At 37.4% G+C, this 22,709-nt stretch overlaps 1 protein-coding gene across 2 annotated transcripts in view; it reads left to right on the forward strand.

Moving 5' to 3' along the window:
• Positions 1–22,709, forward strand: part of AKAP6 (A-kinase anchoring protein 6) — a 526,643-nt gene that overhangs the window by 364,814 nt on the left and 139,120 nt on the right. For both annotated transcript variants that reach the window (XM_015143518.3, XM_077940883.1), the window contains exon 9: positions 13,938–14,058. In XM_015143518.3, coding sequence (XP_014999004.3) covers positions 13,938–14,058 — 121 coding nt within the window. The remainder of the gene's footprint in view (positions 1–13,937; positions 14,059–22,709) is intronic.

A 22,709-nucleotide genomic window follows, 5' to 3' on the forward strand; every position in this document is an offset into this window, starting at 1 on the left:
GCTGGATTGCAGTGGTGTGATCTTGGCTCACTGCAGCCACAACTTCCTTGGCTCAGGTGATTCTCCCACCTCAGCTTCCTGAGTCGATGGGACTCTGGGGTGGGGCACCATGCCCAGCTAATTTTTATATTTTTGGTGGAGACAAAGTTTCACTATGTTGCCCAGGCTGAATTTTACAAACATTTTAAAGTACTTTCCATATGTCAGGCTCTTGAAGTACAGATATTAAAATGGTGGAAATGAAATGGTTCCTACATTTCAGAAGCTCACAGTTTGGTAGAAGGAACCAGATCTCTGTAAACAGCGTGGAATAAAGCATTTTAAGTGTCAAGTTAGAAATCTGTGTAGGGAAGAGGGGAGGGCTCATTGAAGGCAGAGCTCAATTCTGACTGTGTCAAGTAGAATTAGAGCAGGTCAGGAAAGAGCAGAGAGAGAAGGCTCTGGAGATGGTTTTTGAAAGAGGGCTAGGTCAGCAGAAGTGCTTTTCAATTTAACCAGAAAAACACATATTGAGCACCTACAAAGACATACCACAGTCCTTGCCTTCATTGAATTTACAGTCTAGCAAGAGACTATGGCATGAAGCCGATACAGATCTGTGCAGTGAGAGAGAAGGGGAAACAGAGAATGCTAGGGAGCTTAGAACAAACAGGATGAGCTCTACAAAGCAGGGCTGCATCTCTCATATTCACTGCACTCTCTCCTGCATCTGGGGCAATGCCTGGCAAGTGCTAGGTACCCAACGAATGAATGGATGCATGAATGAATAAATAAAACTGGTCCAGGGCTAAAAGGGAGGAAAGGTCTGGAATCATCAGACTGCTTACTGTTTCATAGGACTGAAGAGGAGGATTGAAGTTAAAGGAGGTGTGAAAAATAAGGCTTTGGAAGAAGGTGAAGTCCAGATCCAGAAGTTAGTCGTTGAATTCATGGTTCTTAACCAAGATAGTGCATCAGGATGACCTGTGGAGCTTTTAAGCAGAAAAAAAGCCTGTCTGCCCCACCCTACTGAAAATTTCGATTCAGTAGGCAGAAGTAGATGATAGTGATTGGGTTCTAATGCTCACCAGCAGTTGAGAACCATTGCCTCAGTGGTTTTCAAAGTATGGTCTCTGGACCACCAGCAGCAGTATCTCCTAGGAATGTGTTAGAAATGTCATTCCTAGGTCCCACTTCAGACGTATTAAACTAGAAAGTCTAGGGGTGGAGACCAGCAATCTTTGTTTAACAAGCATCCCAGGTGATTCTGTTTTTTTCCTTTTGTTTTTTGTTTTTGTTTTTGAGACAAAGTCTTGCTCTGTTGCCTAGGCTGGAGTGTAGTGGCATGATCTTGGCTCACTGCAGCCTCCACCTCCTAGGTTCAAGTGATTCTTGTCCCTCAGTCTCTCAAGTGTCTGGGATTACAGGTGCATGCCACAACGCCCGGCGAATTTTTATATTTTTAGTAGAGACGGGGTTTCATCATGTTGCCCAAGCTAGTCTCGAACTCCTAACCTCAAGTGATTCACCCACCTCAGCTTTCCAAAGTGCTGAGGTTACAGGAGTGAGCCACCACACCCAGACCCCCCCAGGTGAATCTAATGCTGAAGTTTGAGAAGCACCACTTTAGACATTAAAGACTTTTGGGTTGACAGTTAACGGAGCACGTGGATACTAGATGGCAACTGAAGCCAGAAGGTATCAGTAAACCTCAGTGGCCCACAGGACGAAGAGCGTGAGGGAGAAGGAACCATTCTGATGCCCCAGATATTGGCTCCAAGAGAAAGAAAACAGGAATACTTGGATTCAAGTGATTTTGGTGTCATTCAACATGTAATATTTATTTAGCCCCTATTAAGTGCAGGCTGTGTTAGGCACTGGGGACATAGAGGCAGTGGGACACAAAAGGTGATAGGTATATGGAAATCAGGAAAACCTTCCAGAGAAGTGTCATGGAGGATGGCCCAGGGTCAGAAATGAGAAGGGTGTTTCTCACAGAGGAGGCAGTGTGTGCAAATAGCCGGAATGACTAAAGGATGCCCAGTATGACTAGAGTAGTAGTTTGCAACAATTATCTACTAACTGTGTGGAGAATAGATTGATTAGGCCTAGGCTAGACAATGCTCAGTTACGAGGCTATTCCAGGCATTCAAATAAGAAATAGGCCCTGAGCTAAGACAACAGTAATAGAAACTGAAAGAAGCTGCTTTGACAAGCCTTGGTCACTGGGTAGATGGGGTTGTTGAGGGAGGGGTTATTTGAGAATGGACCTCCATATTTCAGACTCGTGCACTCTAGGAGACAGATGTGGCATTCACTGAGGAGGGGAATGCAGAGGAAGAGTAAGAGGGAGGAAGAGCGGAGTATTTGAGACATAGTTCTTTCTATGGTCTCTGAAACATCTAAGAAGAAAAGCCCAGGAAGCAGATCTGGAGGTCAGAAATGTTTTGGGCTCCTCAGCCAACATGGAGGACAGTGTGGTAACTATGGGGTAGCAGAGGCTGAGAGAGCCAAGAATTTACCTTGTGGTAAACTATGCCCTCCCTGCCAGGTGAACATAACATTGTCTTTAAGGAATGCTTATTTTTAAAACTATAGGTAAGCAGAACATTTTTATTTCAGTCAGAGTATTTCCTGCTGTAATATGCAAGAATTACAAAATAAAGACTACACCATTGAGAATTCCAGGTAATATCTTGATTGACAGGAATTGAGGACTACAGTTGACTATTATTTTATCTCTTGAAGCTATAGGTAAAAGCTCCTGATCCTAGATATTAGATTGCATTGAGTCTGCTCAGATTGCTTCCAACTACACAAATAATGTTTATTTTTAGGGATAAGTCAAGCATTCACTATAGTCTAATTTCCTAAGAGAAGAGAGAGCAACTAGATTAAAAATTAAGAATAGAATTCAAGTTAGCTCTCTGCTGCTTTTTAGCTATGGAACCTTGATTGGTACATTTAATCTCACCAAGATATAATATCTTAGTCTACAAAATGGGAATCGTTATTCTAGTGTACTTCATGGGTTTTTTTTTTTTTTTTTTTGAGAAAGGAAATGCAATAATTGATAGGAAAATATCTAAAATACCTAGAATGCAGTAGATAATATGAAAAATCAGTTAAAAAATATTTATTTTCCAACTACTGTGTTGCAGGCAGTAGTATGAGATGGTAGCAATGAAAAAGATACATAAAACTTAATCTCCATGGTCTTCAGTGTAGTGAGAGAGAGAGACGTTTAGATACATCCTTATAAAACAATGGGCAGGGCTGGGCACAGTGGCTCACGCCTATAATCCCAGAACTTTGGGAGGCCAAGGCAAGAGGATCATTTGAGCCTGGGAGTTCAAGACCAGCCTGGGCAACATAGTAAGACCCCCGGGACCCTGCAACCTACCAAAAAATTTTTAAAGTAGCTAGGCATGGTGGTTTGCACCTATGGTCGCAGTTACCTAGGAGGTTGAGGCAGGAGGATTGCTTGAGCCCAGGTGGTTGAGGCTGCAGTGAGCTGTGATCACGCCACTGCCCTCCAACCTGGGAGACAGAGTGAAACCATGTCTCGAAAAATAAATTACCTAATTAAGAAGGGGGAAATTTTAAGATATAGAGTGTTACGGGAGTACTTAGAAGGGCTGCCTAATCCAGCCCAGCTGAAAGGGGTCAAGAAGGCTTGGGGGAGGAGGGAACATCTGCGCTATCTTAAAAGATGCATAGATTTTAGCCATTAGAAGAGGTCTGTGCCATTCAAATGGCATTTATTCAAGTCAGGCAATAACAAATGCTGATGAGGATGTAAAGAAAAGGGAACCCTCATACACTGTTGGTGGGAATCTAAATTCATACAACCACTATGGAGAACAGTTTGGAGGTTCCTCAAAAAGCTAAAAATAGGGCTACCATACAAACTAGCAATCCCACTGCTGGACATATACTCCAAAGAGAGGAAATCAGTATATTGAAGAAATATCTTTACTCTCATATTTGTTGCAGCATTGTTCACAATAGTCAAACTTTGGAAGCAACTTAAGTGTCCCATCAACAGATGAATGTATAAAGAAAATGTAGCACTTATACACAATGAAGTACTATTCAACCATAAAAAAGAATGAGCTTCTGTCATTTGCAACAACATGATGGAACGGGAGGTCATTATGTTAAGTGAAATTAGCCAAGCACAAAAAGTGAAAGATTGCATGGTCTCACTTTATTTTTGGAATCTAAAAATCAGAACGGTTGAAATCATGGAGACAGAGATGGATGGTTACTAGAGACTAGGAAGGGTACTAGGGCATCAGAGTGGGGGAGGTGTAGATGGTTAATGGGTTAAAATAAAATACAAAGAATGAATAAGACATAGTACTTGATAGCACAACAGGGGCGCTATAGTCAATAATAACTTTATTGTACATTTTAAAATAAAGAAAAGAGCATAATTGGATTGTTTGTAACACAAAGACTAAATATTGAGAGGATAGATGCCCAATTTTCCATGATGTGATTATTACTCATTGCACTTCTGTACCAAAATAGTTCATGTACTCCATAAATATATGTACTTACTATGTACCCACAAAAATTAAAAATAAAAAATTTGAAATAAATAAAACAAAAAGTAGAAGAGGTATATGTAGAGGGAGAGTGAGGATTTCAGCCATAAGACAGGAACTAGGTAGGGGGAGTATCTGAATATGTTGAGGTTTACTGCAAATAGTTTGATGCTGTTGAAGCAGAAGATCATGGAGGTGATTTCTGACTCCACTTCCTGGAATTAGAAGGATTCCAAGAGAGTTTTTAAGGGACTTCCACTCCTGTGGGAGAAGTTCCAGTATCATCAGTTGTATGCCTGACTTCCTCTGGCTGTGGATGAAATTGGGCAATGTCTACAGCTAGAGATATAGTTGAGGTTTATGCCTTGTGTCTGAGAATTCAGGAATAGTTCACCCCTCATCACACAAGGGTTTAGTATAAATTTTCTTCCCAAATGGAAACAGTATATATAGGTTAATCCCAAGCACAACAGGCTGAATAAAATGAACTTTAAATTAAAATAGGATTATAGGCTAAAAGTTCAGCAGGAAAGATGAGTTCATTTTCTTTTAGGAAAAGAAGTGCCTCTAGAGGGGTGTGAAAGTATATATAAATATAACATCCCCAAAGAGAAGTGATATTGACAAGTGAAAACAAATGAATCACGATTTAAAATATCACTTGATTAAAGACCAAATTTGTTTATCTAAATTAATTAAACAATAAGATATGCCAAATGACTTTAACCAAATGAGAAGGGATATAATCACCCTGGATTTCCTGCCATGGGTTAATCTTTCTGGTTTTCTGTTGAGCAGCATGCAAAATATTCATGCTCTCTCATGCTATTTCTCTCTCTCTCTTTCTCTCTCTCTGTCTTTCTCTTGTTTTTTCTCTCTCTCTCTTACAAACACATATACTCTGACCATTTTGAATTTCTGCCCAGTGGGTATTTTTAGAACACTGCTACATAAAGTGTGTTCTTTTTGGTGCACACCAGCCATAAAATGATATGCTATTCTTATGTGTGCCAATATTGATAACAGTCTCACATATAGATTAAATCACTAGACAACCCAAAGAAATCTTATTTCCATCCTGCATTTCTACTTCCTTCCCTTGACTCTTGCCTTACCTCAGTCTAATAGAAGATCAGTGTTCAATTCAGGCCCTTTTTGTGCTCTGGAACTGTTAAATAGTAAGGTAACAATATAGGCTACAGTGAAAAGGAGCAAAATGTGCTTGTCTACTTCCTGGATAAATGATATTCTGACCACTATGTAATTATTGAAATAGGTCTTTCTGGACTAAAACAAACAAAAAAATCTTACCAGTAGAAATGTGTTCACTTGGGTCATGATATTATACCCCTTTAATGTGAAATATGTTAAATCGATTGTAGACCTAGATAGTCTTCCACTTCACTGATCTGATGCCATTCATGCCAAGAGCCAACAAAAGGCAAACCAGAGAGGTAGAAGCATGCTTTTGGGAGAAGTATGACTTCAAAGTTAACAGTGTACTCAACTAATGAAGATACACACACACACACACACACACACACACTATATTATATATATAAATATATATATACTATATTATACACACACACACACACACACCCCACACATCTTTCATGATAACAATGATCAATTTTTGTACTGTTTTGGGGAGTTGATGGGGCCCATTGGAAAAGGGGAAAGTTGCCAACAGGGACAATGAGAAGGCGCCTAAAACAAATCTCACTTACTTCATTTTAGTATACTGAGGTTAGCTCTTTTCTTTCAAATGTATTCCTTTATTCATTTTCCTATCCCCTTCAACAAAGGATCTGAGTCAACTTACAAAAATTTTGACAGTAAAATAGAATAAATGTTTGACTGAAATAATTTAGGCAAAAGTAAAGTAAGAAAATAAACAAATGTATATCCTATGTGTGTCCTCAAGAAAGGCTATGATTTGGCTCTGGGCTATCCACACCCAAAGAATAAAATGAAATTTTATCTATCAGAGAATTCATAATGTCCTATGATTAAAAATAATCTGTGTCAGATGATGCACAACTTCTTATGCTGTTGAGACCTGAGAGGAATTTCTACTGCAGCGCTTTAAGGCAGAGACAGGTGTCTGTGATACTACATCCATGCAAGAGAAGTCAAATCCCCAAAGCAGTTTTTTGATGTAGGCTGCAGAAGTGATGTCAAAGCACAATTCAGTAAGAACAGTTCTATAAGTAACTAAAATCTTGTAGTCCAAGCATAGCGCTCTCTGGGTAGGGTCAGCCTCAATAAAGGATAACTTTTCATATTAATTGTGCTACCAGACTTTTGTTAGGATTTGGTAACAAACAATTATTTCCAGGTTGCTGATATATTGCCTATTACATCTCAGAAAACTAGTGAGGCCTGGAGTAGGGTAATCCTTTAATGAAAGGGTGAACTGCCCAACCCACACCAGTGTGCCATTAGGTTTGGATCCATTCCCCTGTTAACACACAAATGATAACATAGGACGGTTTATCTTTTAAAAAAATAATCTCTTTGTCTTTTGAAGTACATTTATCCATTTGTTATTCCAACTACTGATTTTAAAATTCTTCAGAATATTTTCTGTTTCCCTGGGTAGAACTTAGTCCAGCATATTATCTAAAAACTTGGACAAGCCTTTGACTTCCTGATAGTGTAACAGAATCCTCTAAATACACCCGGAAATCTACACTGATGTTTCTAATGTTATAGATTATCTCATTGGTTAGAATTTTTAATGGATTATCTTGGTGCTTTATGCTTTTTATTTCAATAATAGGTGTTGGTGGACAGATGGTCCACGAGAAAGCAGGGCCAGTTATTAATAAGTTTGTAGGCTTGATTTGATTTTTCTTAGACATGTTCACATGTATGTGGGTATATATAAAATTGAGGAAATTACTGCTAGAAAGAACTCCATATTCCTTTTTATTTATTAATGGCAAAGGCAGGCTGCTTTTCTCATGAGGAAGTCGCTCATGAATTTTCATTCAAAATAGTAAATTAGTGTCCACACTTTAATATGTTTAGAGTGGAAAGGGATTCTACATGCAACTGTGCATATCAGATTCCATGTCTGGAAAACTACATTTTATTCTTTGATGATATTATGATTGGAGACATAACAGGCATCACTGTTATATCTCCCTTCTGTGCTTAGATGACACATGGAATAGAGGATGATGGGAAATTCTGATCTATTATTAGTATTTTACTTCAGTAAAATACTTAAACTATATTTTTGCAAGATTTTGTTACACTCTTTTACATGTCTTTTTTGAAAGCCAGAGGCAAACTTTCCTAGGCAAATAATGTGAACAGCGAACACTTAGTGAATATTTGGGGAAGGAATCAATATGCTAAAGAAGCTAGGAAAATTGGATCATTTAATAGAACTCCCAATATAGACAGGTGGTATTTCAGGAACCAGTCTGGTGTTTTTAGATGTCTTAGTGTGAATTAACATTAAGCATACAAAAGATGTATTCTTAAGTGCCCCAAAACACACACACACACACACACACACACACACACACACACGATTACTCAGCCTTAGGTAGAAAACCTGTGAGGACTTTTAGGACTTTTAGTGTTACATATTTTTTTCAAACAATAATTGCTCTATTTTAATGATTTCTTAATTTGGTTGTCTGTTTTCATCAAAATTCCTTAGTGAGCCCAGTTGAAACCTCATATATTCACACACACCTCCCATTGATTTCACTTGGGTGAAACTTTATCGTTTAAGCAAAGTTTAAGTTGAAATGTTGAGTTAATGATGCTCACTTTAAATACCAAAGGCTGAATGCATTTATGTATTCAAACACTTAGCTAGTCAAATATAACTCCCATCAGGGTTTAGAGGAAGGATTATTTCTTAAACTATGCTGGCCTCACAAGTAATATATTACCATCAAATCTGCAGAAAAATGATACTAAATAAGGTTGTTAGTATTTGATTTATTTATAAAAGCCCTAGAATCTTTTTTAACCTTAAAAAGGCAAAGTAAAATGGTGGGCAAGATGCTGTGAAATACTTAGAGCCCATAGTACTTAAACCCAAACTTAAAACTAAACACTAAAGAAACATTTTGCACATCTATTTCTCTATACCCTTGTCTGTTTAGATCCTTAAACTATAAAACAAATGCATTTATACTTCTATATTTGTCTAAGAAAAACTGACTTCAAGTTAGAAGACTTTTTCTCCCCATAACATGATTAAGCTACCTACATCAGAGTGTCCAACTCTTTTACTGTGAACCCATTTAAGATCGAGTATATGGCAATTTAAATAAAAAGTATCGGAAAGAATACATTTTGGTTAAATGTTTGCTTTATAATACTTTCATAGAGTATATATGAATCTGCTTTATAACACTTTCATGGAAATTGTAACATATTCATAGAGTATTAAAATGGTATGCTAACAGACCTTTTAACATCTAGGAGATTACAAATGAGAGTGACTGCCTTGACATAAACCGAAGCATAACTACAAAGAAAATTTTATGAGGAAAGTCCCTCCAAAAGGGACTCATAGTTCTTATATTTGTATTCCTATAAGATTATAAGCTACTTGCCACAGTTTTAATCACCTCTCTCCCTTCAAAACAGAGAGATGAGAGCAGTTGTCACTAGAAATTCAAGAGAAGATCCTGGTTCTGAATTCAGCTGATAAAATCAGCATATTCTCCAAGGGAATATAGACCTGTTAACTAGTTCTGCCCTACCCTTGATAAATTCACTTGTTCATGATCTTTTCTGTTTTCCTGTAGAGTAGCTGGAACTTTTCCTGGAGCACATTGTCTTATAAAATCACTCAAAAAACATGCCTTCGCAGGTAACATAAACGTAAGAAAGTGAACTCTTTCCTTACTTAAGAAGTTTCCTGTAATAATGGGGACATTAAATTGTGGTAATTTCAGAATCTTTAGAAAGGACCTGCAAAGAAATTCAGTAATTTATTTCTCATTTGCCACTGTTTTTTTGAGACAGAGTCTTGCTCTGTCGCCCAGGCTGGAGTACAGTGGCATGATCTCAGCTCACTGCAACCTCTGCTGCCTGGGTTCAAGCAATTCGCCTGCCTCAGCCTCCCAAGTAGCTGGGTCTACAAGCATGTGCCACCATGCCTGGCTAATTTTTGTATTTTTAGTAGAGGTGGGGTTTCGCCATGTGGGCCAGGCTAGTCTCAAACTCCTGACCTCAGGTGATCTATCTGCCTGGGCCTCCCAATGTGCTGGGATTACAGGTGTGAGCCACTGCACCTGGCTTTGATTTGCCATTGTTATATGTTTGATTTCAGTAAATGTGGAAAAATTTCAGGTCTTTTCCAACTTGTGGATTAACACATGGCCAAGAATCTGAAATCAGGCACAAATGCTTTTAAGAAAAAGGTTTTTGTCTTCTGTTTTGAGACTTTGTGAGAATTTGTTGTTTAGGACATTGGTGTTCATTGTGTACCAATGAAACAAAATGTGGTACCAAGACATTTGTATCTAACAAATCAAATATCAAATCTAAATATTCTCTGCTAGGATGAAAACAAACTAGAGTGGATAAAGGGTGAGTATCTGTATTAAGTTCATTTGCTACTTGCAGGTCTCCAGTGTAGGCTGTTTGAGAAAAAGTCTTAAGTGACTTTTGTTCCAAGGCCCATGATAAGGAGAATAACAGAAGGAAACAGTTCAATAGATATAAATGCATGCTAAAAAGCCAGTGAAAAAATTTCCATGCTTCAGAGCATTTTATTATTTTATGTATTTTTAATTTATTTGAAAACTATTCATTAATAATTCTCATGTTCATAAACCTCCTTTGTTTATCTTTCACTATAGAAAAGAGGAGGAGGTGAAAGGAAGGGGAAGGCAATTAACATTGATTTAACATCTACTACATATAATCATTTTAAGTAAGTGAATTTACCATTTTAATATAGTAAAAACAAAATCTCACGTAAAGAATGAGTAAAGCAGCCTGTTCATGGCACTGGTTGTATTGGTATTGGCCTTTGGCGATGAGATGCTATTATATCTGCTGACACATGCTGCTTTTCTGAAGTCATTCTTGCCCTACTGAAGGTTTTTGGTTTCTTTATCTAGATTCATTTATCATCAATCACCAGGGACTATGCTGGACACTGAGGATGCAAAGATAATAAATTCATCTCTTCTCTTTGAATTTCTTAGTCATAATCAAAATTTCTTTTTCTGTGGTACACATGAATGAAAAAGAAACAAGCTTCTTTCTTTTCTCTTGCTGACTGATCATTTTTATGATCACTCACACTTTCCTAGAAAAGCGAGAAGAAAACTTGCTTTAAGATCAGAGTTTAGGCTCTGAGACACATTATAGCCTCTCTAATAAATTAACATTCTCTTTAGGAAATACTCTCTTGGGATCAAGGCCCTGTTTTTCAGATTTTCTAATTGTCTCCATTATTTTCTCCAAGAAGACATCTGAACATATAGGAATTTACATGATCTTGTAATTCTGGGGTGCAGTGGAGTCCCCTGGCTTAACACAGTGCTTAGGTACAGGCTGGCTGGGCTTATTGAAATGGGTTTTTTCAAGGATATTATGAGGCTTCCTCCCACAGAGGCCTGTAGCTGGTCTAGCTTATATTGTTACCTCTTGACTTGGTCGGGGCTCAGTGGTATTTCTTGCTGACTAAGTCTCAACGCAGCCCTCACTGACCCTGCCAACTCTCTGTGGTCTGGATTCAGAGACCCACCTGGCTCTCCTTTTGTTGGAGAGAGGCCGTCGTTGTGCCTTTGTTGTCATGACAATGCCTCTTTCAAGTTCACCAGCTGAACTCTCAAGAACCTTGGAGTCTCTTCTTGGGAGAATGAGAGAACAACAGAGCAAAGAGAATTCTAACCAAAGATCTCTCTCTGTCTACAACATCCCCACTCCAGGTTATTGTGGGGACAATGTATGAGGCAATTTCCTCCCAGAGTTCTGACCAGAAAATGGAGTTGACATCCTTGTGCTTTGGGCTTTTTTCCCAGCCTGTTTCACATGCCTCCTTTCTAGGTCTTAGGCCGAGAGAGAGAAGAACACACATCTGAGCACCTGCTCCTCCTGCCTTATTCTTTTTTATTCTCCAAATCCTCTGACATGGAAAGAGCTTTCTCTTCCTTTCCCCTTTGCTTTAATAATCCCTTGAATGATATACTCTTCTAATTTTGTGGGTGGCATTCCACCTTTTCTGTCTTTATGGTTAAAATATAGGAGGGTGCAAGGAGAGAGAAATAGTGACCATAATTCAGGAAGTATTTCCATATGGTTATACCTATCACATAAGGAAATGTTTATTAGTTATTCCTTATTAGTCACAGAGTCAATAAAGAAAATCAGATGATTTATTTTTTGTTTGGCCCTTTTATAGTGGTTGCGTTTTGTTTTGTTTTAGTGTTTTGAAATGGGATACTAGTTCAGATTTCACATATATGCTGGAGGTCCTTGCTACTCAGTGTGCTCCATGGGCCCAGCACGGTGGCTCATGCCTATAATCACAGCACGTTGGGAGGCCGTGGCGGGTGGATCACGAGGTCAGGAGATCGAGACCATCCTGGCTAACACGGTGAAACTCCATCTCTAGTAAAAATACAAAAAATTAGCTGGATGTGGTGGTGGGCGCCTGTAGTCCCAGCTACTCAGGAGGCTGAGGCAGGAGAATGGCGTGAACCCGGGAGGCGGAGCTTGCAGTGAGCCGAGATCAAGCCACTGCACTCCAGCCTGGGCGACAGAGCGAGACTCCGTCTCAAAAAAAAAAAAAAAAAAAAAGTGTGGTCCATGGACCATCAGTGTTGCCAACACTTGTTAGAAATGAAGAATCTCAAGCCCCACCCTAGAACAGTTACTGAATCAATATCTTCTTTTTAACAAGATGATCAGTTGCACTGTATGCACGTTTTAGTTTCAGAAACACTGCTCTAGGCCACCATAGCCTTACTAAAGGTTTTAAGTATATCAACTATACCCATCATTGGCATTCAGTAAAAATTGATTAATAAACTCCACATGTTAGCCAGTGTTGATCCTTGCCCTTAGGTGCTTGTAGTTCTAATCAGGGATCTTTATAATTATGATAAAGTAATTAAAATAAAATAGACAATCCTAGATCTATTCCCCCTCACCCCCATCACCAGGCACACCTTAAATTTTTTGACAGATCTATTAAGATTAAATTACAAGTTATTAAAAGTGGATTTATATTTTCATGGAAAGCAGTCATTTAATGTACAGAGAAAGGAACAGGTAGTAATAAAATACTCAACTGAAAAATTCAGATTCGTACCTGAGGCTGCTGCCTCATTAGTACTGATAGGGTTTTGCTCAGTTACAATTTGACAAGACTGTAGGATTTCTTTTAGTGGGATGATTTTGGGGATAAAGGACAAAGTTATAGTTTTTCATTCTGTACTTTCATTTTCAGATCACAGTGTTTTAGAAGAATCTGGGCTTTACTTATTCACCAGGCTTTCAATAGAGAATCACATTAATCCTTTTAAGCTCCTTATTCTAATGATTTATTTTGTTGAAAACCATAGTGATCCTCCTTTGAATTTTAATGATTGCTGGCTCTTCAAAGATTCATTGTTTTGACTTCCTGTCCTTACCTTTGTTTCCTACATGTCTGTGGGGAACACCTGTCTAATACTGGATCCGCCACTGGTTCTCACTGGCTTACCAGAGTCACTCAAGCCTATCTCTGAGTGTTAAACTGAAATGCTGACTACTCATCCATAACAATAAATATAGGATATGTGTTCGCAGAGATAGGCAGATAGACAGCAGAGGGACAGATAAATGATTGAGAGATTTCCCAGTGAAAATAATATTTTGGATCTGATAGTATATATCAATATATTTGGATCTGATAGTGATCATTATAGAGAAATTAGTTAAATTGTTATTCTTAATCATAAATCTGTTAGATGTAATACCCATAGAAAATCTAGTAGAGGGGAAAGGGGTTCAAATTTTGAGGGTGCTGTTCTTACCCCAAATTTGGGACCATGTAACCTTCTACAAGTCACTGACTCTGTATTTCCCAGTCTATTAAATGGCAGGGCTCTTTTTTAAGGATGCGGTGGTGATCATTTTGTTCAAGTGCTGCAAATCCTCAGAAAGGGTTAGAAAATGGAAATAGCCATAACATGTCTCAGATATGAGCACTGGAATTGCATATTATGTTTTCACAATCTAAGAGGTGGCTGTGTCGCAGGTTTGAGTTTCTATTTTGCCCACTGTGTAACAACATAGAAATTTTCTCTTCTCTTTTTGTAGATATCACTAGGAACATCATGGGTTTTCAAGAATATATTATTCTAATATGAGATTTTAACAACTACACTGTATTTATGTGTACTACATTTTATGCCTTATCTTCAGGCTTCTGGACTTTGATTCAGAATATCAGGAGCTCTGGGATTGGCTGATTGACATGGAGTCCCTTGTGATGGACAGCCACGACCTGATGATGTCAGAGGAGCAGCAGCAGCATCTTTACAAGGTTAGAGCTACCCTTCCTGCCTTTACCTTGCTGTGGAAGATCTGATTAGCCTGACAAGTCTCTCTGTCTCTCAGGATATCTTTTCGTTCATTGTATGTATCATGGTGTCTATTAGAATTCCCTTCCCTGTCCCCAAACTCATTTCCATCCCTTGTGTGCTGACAGGCTGCACCGACATCATAATTGCAAGAAAGTTCCCTTTATCACATTCTATTTGCTGTAATTCTATAGAAGGACAAAGATTTATCTTCAAGATGAATAGCAGTAAATGAAACTGCATTCATAAATAGACTGAAACAAAATGAAGGATAAATGGACTAGTAACATTTAACAAAACGTGGTACGATTGGAGCACTCAGGTGGATTCTATCTACCCCTCAGATCTTCCCAGGGAAAAAAGAAATTTGCCTTTGGTTTGGCTTGCTGCTGCCAAATTACAGCGTTCATCCAATTTAATGTTTATTAGTGATACATAGAGCAGACGTTGTCGTATTACGTCAATACATTTCCATGTGATTTAAGAAAACTGGCTTGAAACTCATGTATTGATTGCAGGCAATCCATCTAATAACTATCTATATTGTTTTCCATGTCTGCTAATCCACCCTGAACCTACTGTATTTTACCAATTCTACTTAAATAGTCTTAGCAGTTAAAAACCAATCATGTGATTTTGCCTTAAAAAAATGGATGCAGGATTCACAGTATCTGAAAAAGCTGTCAGGGGGAGGGAAGAGGGACTTTCCACTGAAATATCAGACTGCAGTAAATCTTCCTCATTTAGGCAATTTTTATTGGAGTAATTCTGACAGTTGTCATCCTTGAATTGCTTTGAGCATATGGCATATTTCAAAGAGCAGATTGTGAATCATAAAAAATAAAATTAATAACTAACCACAGAATCAGCAACAGTATAATGACAAGAAACAACTACCCTCTAGTTTTTAAAATTTCTTATAGAATAAGAAGTACATTCAAGGTCAAATAAAAGTTGCCTTCTTTCTTCTTCAATGTTATCATTTTAAATTACCGTTCATTAATAAATTATTTTAACTTTTAGCTCCCCTAAAGAGAGATATTTGTACTTTTCAAGAGTCTGGTTGACTTTAATTAGTGTCCCCTAGGAATCATCTCAGTTAAGAGAAGATATAAGCTCCCCAGGGATCCAGCAAATGGGGACATTTTATTCTCTAAAGAATTCAGTCCAACATTAATTGAGTTTGTTGACTGTTAGCTGTTTCCTGGATGGATAGCTGTCCACATTAACAACACAGCTATCTAATATATCTTCTGGCATAACATATTGTTACGGTAACAGTCTCAACCGAATTTAGCTAAAACTAGATGACTTCACATTTCACATCAGGATCAGGAATTGCATATGAAAACGTGTATAAATCTATATTAATTTAGTGATAGAAAAATATTTTATCCCTAAGACTTAAGTATTAAAAATTGAGCCAAACGGGAAAAATATAAAAGGTTACCTAACCATAAGCCATTATCTCGGACTTTATTGCACTCATGGTGCCAAATAACATTTCTTTTCTTCTTGATGCATTTTGTATTTTGCACATAAGCCACTATTTTTTCAGAAACAGTGCTATTCTTTGTCAAAATCACATTCATATAATTTACATCACAATTAATAGGAAATCATTGAACAAAAATGCAGTCTTCTTTTTCTTGCGGTTTCCTTATAAGTGCTTTGCCTGAAAATTCCCATTCTGGCATATCGAAGACCATTATTCCACCCACTCAGAACTTCTGGGTTATAGTATTTTTCCAAACATTTTCTGTACTGTGATTTTTCATTTGTGACTCACGTCCTGTCACCATTCTTCTGCTTTTAGGTGCTTAACATAGCTCTGCTCATTAGACCAGCACTAACTTTGCATTTGGCTTATAAGCAAAATTAAAGATTGAGTTAGAAACCAGTAGAAAATGCTGCAAGTCTGTAGGGTCTTTCTTTATGTGCGCTCCCAAATTATTCCGGAGGCTTGGAAGCCTCCAGAATAATCCTGAGGATATTGACTGAGGAGTCATGTAGAACTTCAGGTGGCTCCTAAATTAGAAAAACTGATGAGAAGAATTAATTTCATGTCTTCCCAGGAATCCTCAGGGATTTCCAGGTTAGGTCAATATTTTCAATATCTTATTCCTCTATTCTAATCTGTTTTTCCAGGAATCAACTGAACTGATGCCTTGAGAAAGGGGTATTTATGGTCTGTTGATCATAGAGATACCTGAAGGAATAAAGCTCTTCAATTGGTGCCCAGGCCTTGCTAGGTTTTAAATACAATTTGAGACTACCTTATTTATCTCTAATCTTTTTATTTGTTGACCCCAAAAGATACCAGTGCTTTATCAAGATTTTTTATTAAGGGCACCATTGACATTTAGGGCAAAACATTTTTTTTTTTTTTTTCAGTTTGTGGGCCTGTCTTTAACACTACAGAACATTTACTCTTCATGTTCCCCAGTCATTGTGACAACTCAAGACTTCCCAACCCATTTTACAGCATTTCCCAGTCAATCTCAACATATCTATACCATCTTTGTTTTTTAAAATACTTATATAACACCAAGGAAAATGCCTTAAACTTGTACTGTATACATTATTGAACAAACACCTTATATAGCTGATATTGAACCAACAGTTGTGAGTTTAAAACTCAAGGATGAAAATGAAGCTCATCATCCCTGGTATTAATGAAAAGGATGAAGTGAAACTTTTAAGGGAGATCTTCAGCCAACTGATGGCAAAAATCCTAGGAAACTACAGAGCAGGACTGAATCTTTATTCCTTCTATTAGAGCATTTAAAACCTTTGTTCTTCTCTCCATCGGTAGCTCTCTGTGTTTCATCACTCAACTCCTTTCCTGGAGTATTTATGCCCAAACCCTGACTCATGCACTTACAGAGTCCTAGGTTGATCCCCAAGGTATGCATTTAGAAATGTCAGGTTAGATAAAATCTAGTAAGATGCTAGTCAGTGAGAGTGAAGCTTATTTAGCTTTTTCAACATTATGCATTACCTTCCTGACTTTACCTATATATTTTTATATCCTGGTCTCCACTAGAAAATCAGCTAGCTTTACCTCCTAAATATGAAACTACAGATTGTATGAAATACAGAAACCCTAGATTATCCACTCAGCAGATATCCTGAGTAGAGCATCTATTGTGATATTTAGGCTATCCAAAGCCAGCAAAACATACAAGGAATTTATAAAGACAAATAATTGGATTTAATGGGCAAAGACTACATTAGTACAACTTGACATAATTCAGAAACCTTAAGCTATAAAGTGGACTTTCTATTTAAACTATTTCTTGTTATTTTTATATTGTTAGAAATTTAAGACCATTTTTTGAGTTAATTTTAAACTGCAGTCTCAAGCAACCTAATTCCTATTAAAAACTAACCATCCCCTTAAATCTACTTCTTTGTTTTGAGACAGTGAGTTATACTGCCAATGACTTCCCTTCCCCCTTATCTGTCTTGCTTTACCTCTGAATAGGAGCCTTCTATATCTATTTTCTAACAAACATTGTCAATATCGTCAGCCTAGAAAACACCAATGTAGTCTTTTCTCATTTTTTCTTCCTCAACCTGAGAATTACCTCGAAGAAAAATTTGCACCCACTCTCTCACTTTCTTTCTCTTCATTCCTCCTATCTTCCTAAGTAGGACAATTTAATTTGTCAAAAGTAACCACTATGATTTTGAAAGTTCAGCTCCTATTTGGACTAGAGTTACGATGCCAGAATTCATAATCACAGGGAGCTGTCACTCTGCTGGTCTGCATGTGCATTAACTATTAATGGAGAAATATTTAAAACCCACTTGTGAAGGAAAAGCTCCATTTTTTCATTTCTACAGATCAAAGGTGGCATTATTCTTAGGCTTGGGGAAGCTCACGACACCTCCTCCCCCATCCTCTAAGTGTTATAGACTGAGTGACCTAGAAGCATTTCAACGATTGGAGAGTTGTAGCTCAGACTGCTGCTGTTGCTGCTGCACTGTCCTCCCCAGCAGCTACAGCTGACTTTGTAGTATGGAGAGGGTGTACCCTATCAGGGACTCCTTACCTATGCACAAAGGACTGCCAGTTTGCTGCTACCTACAGAGCACAGATGACAGACCTCCTAGTGATGCTATGTTAGTATGGAGTACCAGACTCCAAGGGTTAATTTGAAGGGCCAAATTCAGAAGTTGCAGCCCGGTGATTATTGTTATAATTGAACACGAGTTTTCAGATAGTATGAAGCTCACTGAAACACCCCACTTATAGATTTGTTCCTTGAATGATAGCTTACCTGCTCCTCATCAATAAAATATTAGATTACAGTCATGGGCCGCATAACAAGATTTTTGGCCTATGATGGACTACATATGCAATGGTTGTCCCATAAGGTTATAATACTATATTCTTACTGTACTTTTTCTATGTTTAGGTACACAAATACTTACCATTGTGTTACAGTTGCCTACAGTATTCAGTATAGTGACATGCTGTCCAGGTTTGTAGCCTAGGAACAATAGGTTCTACCATATAGCCAAGATGTGTAGTAGTCTCTACCATCTACTCTATCATCTAGGTTTATCTAAGTACACTCTAGGATGTTCATACAGTGACAAAATCATGAAACACTGATTGGAAAGAGAGCAGAAAGTGAGGTGGGGAGAAAAGGAGAGATTATAGCAGGGATATACATTTCTCAGAACATATCCCCGTTGTCAAGCAACATGATTTGTACATGATTTATAAAGGGTTAAAAATAACTCTCCCAGCTTAAAATACTACTAAATAAGTATCCAATTCAACTAAGACCCTTGTACTTTCAGATAATTTATACTAAAGATTTTGTACTTAATTTTGAAGGTTAGTTACTCATATGGCTCCATTCATAGAAGTCCAAACATGCCCTCTGTTTAAAAGGAAAAGGGCCATTCATTTATATAATACCATGGCTACTAAACAGATCAATTACATTTTTACCCTGCTATGAATTTAAGGTTATTTCTAAGAATCAACACAAAAATAATACAAATATTTTAAAAATATAAATACAAATCACACTGGAGAAAATATACATAGACTAGAAGTTGCATCTGTAAGAAGAGTTAATATGCCTGTATATAAACTGTAAAGCCCTATAAAGTTACTAAAACGTGATCCCAGTGTTATATTTTGAATTTCCTGGTCGTGAAAGCAAAGAGGGAAATGTGTCCAACTGCAAAATATATACTCTCTATAAGAAAAAGAGATATAACTTCCTTTGAAGAAATTTTGTTTTGATACTTAGATGTGAAAACATTTTCTTTTAGGATTTTTTTTTAAATATAAGGGCTTAGAATGGTATGGTAAATAAATTTCTAATCATAATAATTATTAAATATAAATATGTATGGAATAGAAATAGAAATTCTGAGAAATAGGAAATATAGAGTGCAAGAAGAAAAATGGAACATAGTTGACTTGCTATTTTATAACTATTGATATCAAAATGATGTTGTCATAGATATGGACTGATCACAGAAAACAGATTAATCACACTATTCGTGTATTTTATAAATTCACACATTTCAGCCTTCTGGAATAGCTCTCTTTTATTTTGTTCTGGACCAAATTGATCTAACTAATTTCAGATGTGATTTGATATTCTTATGACTAAACTTGAGCTCCTGAAAGTGTAATGTTAGGTTGGTTCATGGTCCAGGTCGCAGTAGCTAGACTTGAAATAGAAGAAAATTCATTAACTTTTTTTAAAAAATTCACATGGTGGTGTATAGAATAGAAGGACTGTGTCAAAAAATTAAATTCTGTTAATTAGGCCTTATATTGGAATTTCGGTGTTGAGTGTTACATCTCTACCCTGATGTTCAAAATGAAACAAATTACAGTTATTGAAGCAGCCAAGGTAAAAACGTACTAGATATATCAGGCACAAGAACTTAATGATAATTTTTTACCTCTTTTCCTGGTAGATTAATTGTATAGTTTAATTGTATGTTAGATTAAAACTCCATTAAGATAAGAAGAATATGCTTAAATTCATTATAATATTTCAAATAACATTATCTAGTCATTTAAAAAGTGATCAGAATGGAAAGACATAGATTGTCTCTACTGCTTATCTAGAAATGAATTTGTTGTTTTATTTTTATTAAAGTTTGAAAACTCCTTAGATTAACTGTCATATTAATTTCAGCTTTGATGAATCGGTGTTTGCTATGAATACTTGAATATGTTTTTTTCCTTTTTTTTTTCTTTTTTTGAGAGAGGGCAAAACTTATCCTGAAAATGTTTAGAGGAAGAAAAAGTAGATGAATGTGGTTTCTCAACAACGTTTGAAACACTGTTCATGCTGGAGCCTGTAATTCCTATTTGAATCACTTCTTTAAAAAGAAAAAAAAAAAAGATGTTAAGAGAATAGGATGCCAAGAAATAGTTGGCTCTGTGTGTGGAGGGGCAAGGAAGGGAAGCCCCGCCAGCAGTTTTTGTCTCTAGCGGGTGAGCTACTGTCCGGAAGGTGCGTTGGCTCTCTGGGCTGGCCTCTGAGGCATTGTGCTGCTCTTTCTCTCCCTGGCCTGGCTGGCTCTGGCCTAGAGTGGATCAAACAAGCCGTGGGGAAAGTTCCCCTCATTTGCATCACTTCTAGACAGCCCTGTCGTACTCTTTGCTGACAGGAAATCACTGTCTTTGTCACCTTTTCTCAGGGCCCTCCTTTTGGCAGAGATGGGCCATGTGACCACGCTTAATCACAACAACAGGGCTGGCTCAGGACTCAATGACATGTTTTCCTCAGCACTTCAATAAATGGGGTAGAGGAGTCAGTAGGAAATGAGTACATTAATTTTAGAGTGAAAAGATAATTAACACTTGAAGGACTAATGCTACAACCTATGGAATTATTATTCAAATTAAAGTTAATTTATCAAAAACTTGTGAAAACTATCTGCCCTAATGCAACTGTTTAAAAAAATAAAACTTGAATAGTAAGAGTTGGGCATGTTGGAGGCAGAGTCGGAAGAAGGCGGGGAGAGGGGGGCTTGGATGGAGAGTGGAGAGTGAGGGGAGAGAAAGGGAGAGAGGGAAATCATAGCAGCCATTAGCTATGTTTGAAAAAGCAACTTAAATGGGCTAAAACTTCAACATTTGGGACTGAAGGCTGGAGCACGTAAAACGCTTACTTAGATGATATGAATAGGACACTGGCAAACAAAAGCAGCAGTGTGCTCCTAGAAAACTGTGCTTAAAGGAGTTTCCTTGGCAACAGAAATGCAGTTCCAAAAGTAGACAGAACTTTCCTCAGAAAACATACTATTAATAACAACCTTCCGGAACAACTTGGAACAATTTGACGACTTGGCAATAATAATGCCAAGTGTTCTGCAAATTAATCTAACACATAACAGTTATGTTTCTCTTGCCTGTAATTCTGCTGGACCCTACCTAGGACTCATTGCTTTTAGCAGCACAAATGTGAAAAATATTTCTAAATGCTGTCATGGAAAAAGAAAACCAAAAGAAATGCTAGTGGCCAACAGTGGCCAATGATTGTATTCAGCCTTTTGGAATCTGCTAAGAATTCTGAGTTCAATGAGATAAGTTTATTCCAACAAATGCTCCTATATTTACTATCTCATTTCAAAAAAGAGGCTTCCACAAACAAAACTTGGTAAAGGGTTAACAATCTGAGACTTGCTGTGATGTGAAGCACATCTGAAGCCGTTGGTTATATAAAGGTAATGCTCACTAAATATGTGCCAAGTGTTATTTTTAAAAGTATCATCATTTCTTGTTAGCCTAGAGAATAAACTAATCTTGGATGTACTTGGCCAATGGGAATCATTTGAATTCTCCTGAAGGCTATCCCTTTGCCAGCCAAGAGAGGTAGAATATTCCCCTTCTCTGACCTTTCTTGAATCCTTGGATCTAAAGGTTAAAAGTAATCAATATCTCATTGTGCTGCTTGGTTTCAGGGTAATAAGTAATAACCATCATGTTAAAATCCAAATGATTACAGATAGCACTTAAATTAGTTGACCTGTTTGGGAGATTTTATGACTTCCAATCAGGATAATAATTAGAGTTTGCTAATAAAATTTTGGATTAAGTTGCAAAAAATTTCAGCCTTTAATTTTTTGAAAAGTGACTTACTTAATTAGATGGGAATGTATAGTATTCACTCTTTTGTTAACCTGATAGCTTTTCTTTTAGCCCCAGATATTTGTAGATTTCTTTCTAGTTTCTAGAAAAGAAATTAGAGGAACATTTAAATTTCTAATAAGAAAGAGTTTTTGGATCACTGCCATCTTTGGCTCCTGAACTACTCAATACTATGTATATGTTTCAGGTCAGTGACTTCATAGCAGTGGCCCTCACCTGCTTTTTAGCATGCCCTGTTTTTAAATTACTTCTCTTTAGTGGTTATATTCATATTGGGGCTAATCTGGTTTTAGGCTGGCAAAAAATTATATGATGTGTGATTAAACTTTACAGACAGCTATGGTATGAATGGGGTTATTTATTTTGTTTACACGGTGAAACCCCATCTCTACTAAAAAATACAAAAAACTAGCCGGGCGAGGTGGCAGGCGCCTGTAGTCCCAGCTACTCGGGAGGCTGAGGCAGGAGAAT

This window comes from Macaca mulatta, chromosome 7, assembly GCF_049350105.2.
Source record: "Macaca mulatta isolate MMU2019108-1 chromosome 7, T2T-MMU8v2.0, whole genome shotgun sequence".
Lineage (NCBI taxonomy): Eukaryota > Metazoa > Chordata > Mammalia > Primates > Cercopithecidae > Macaca > Macaca mulatta.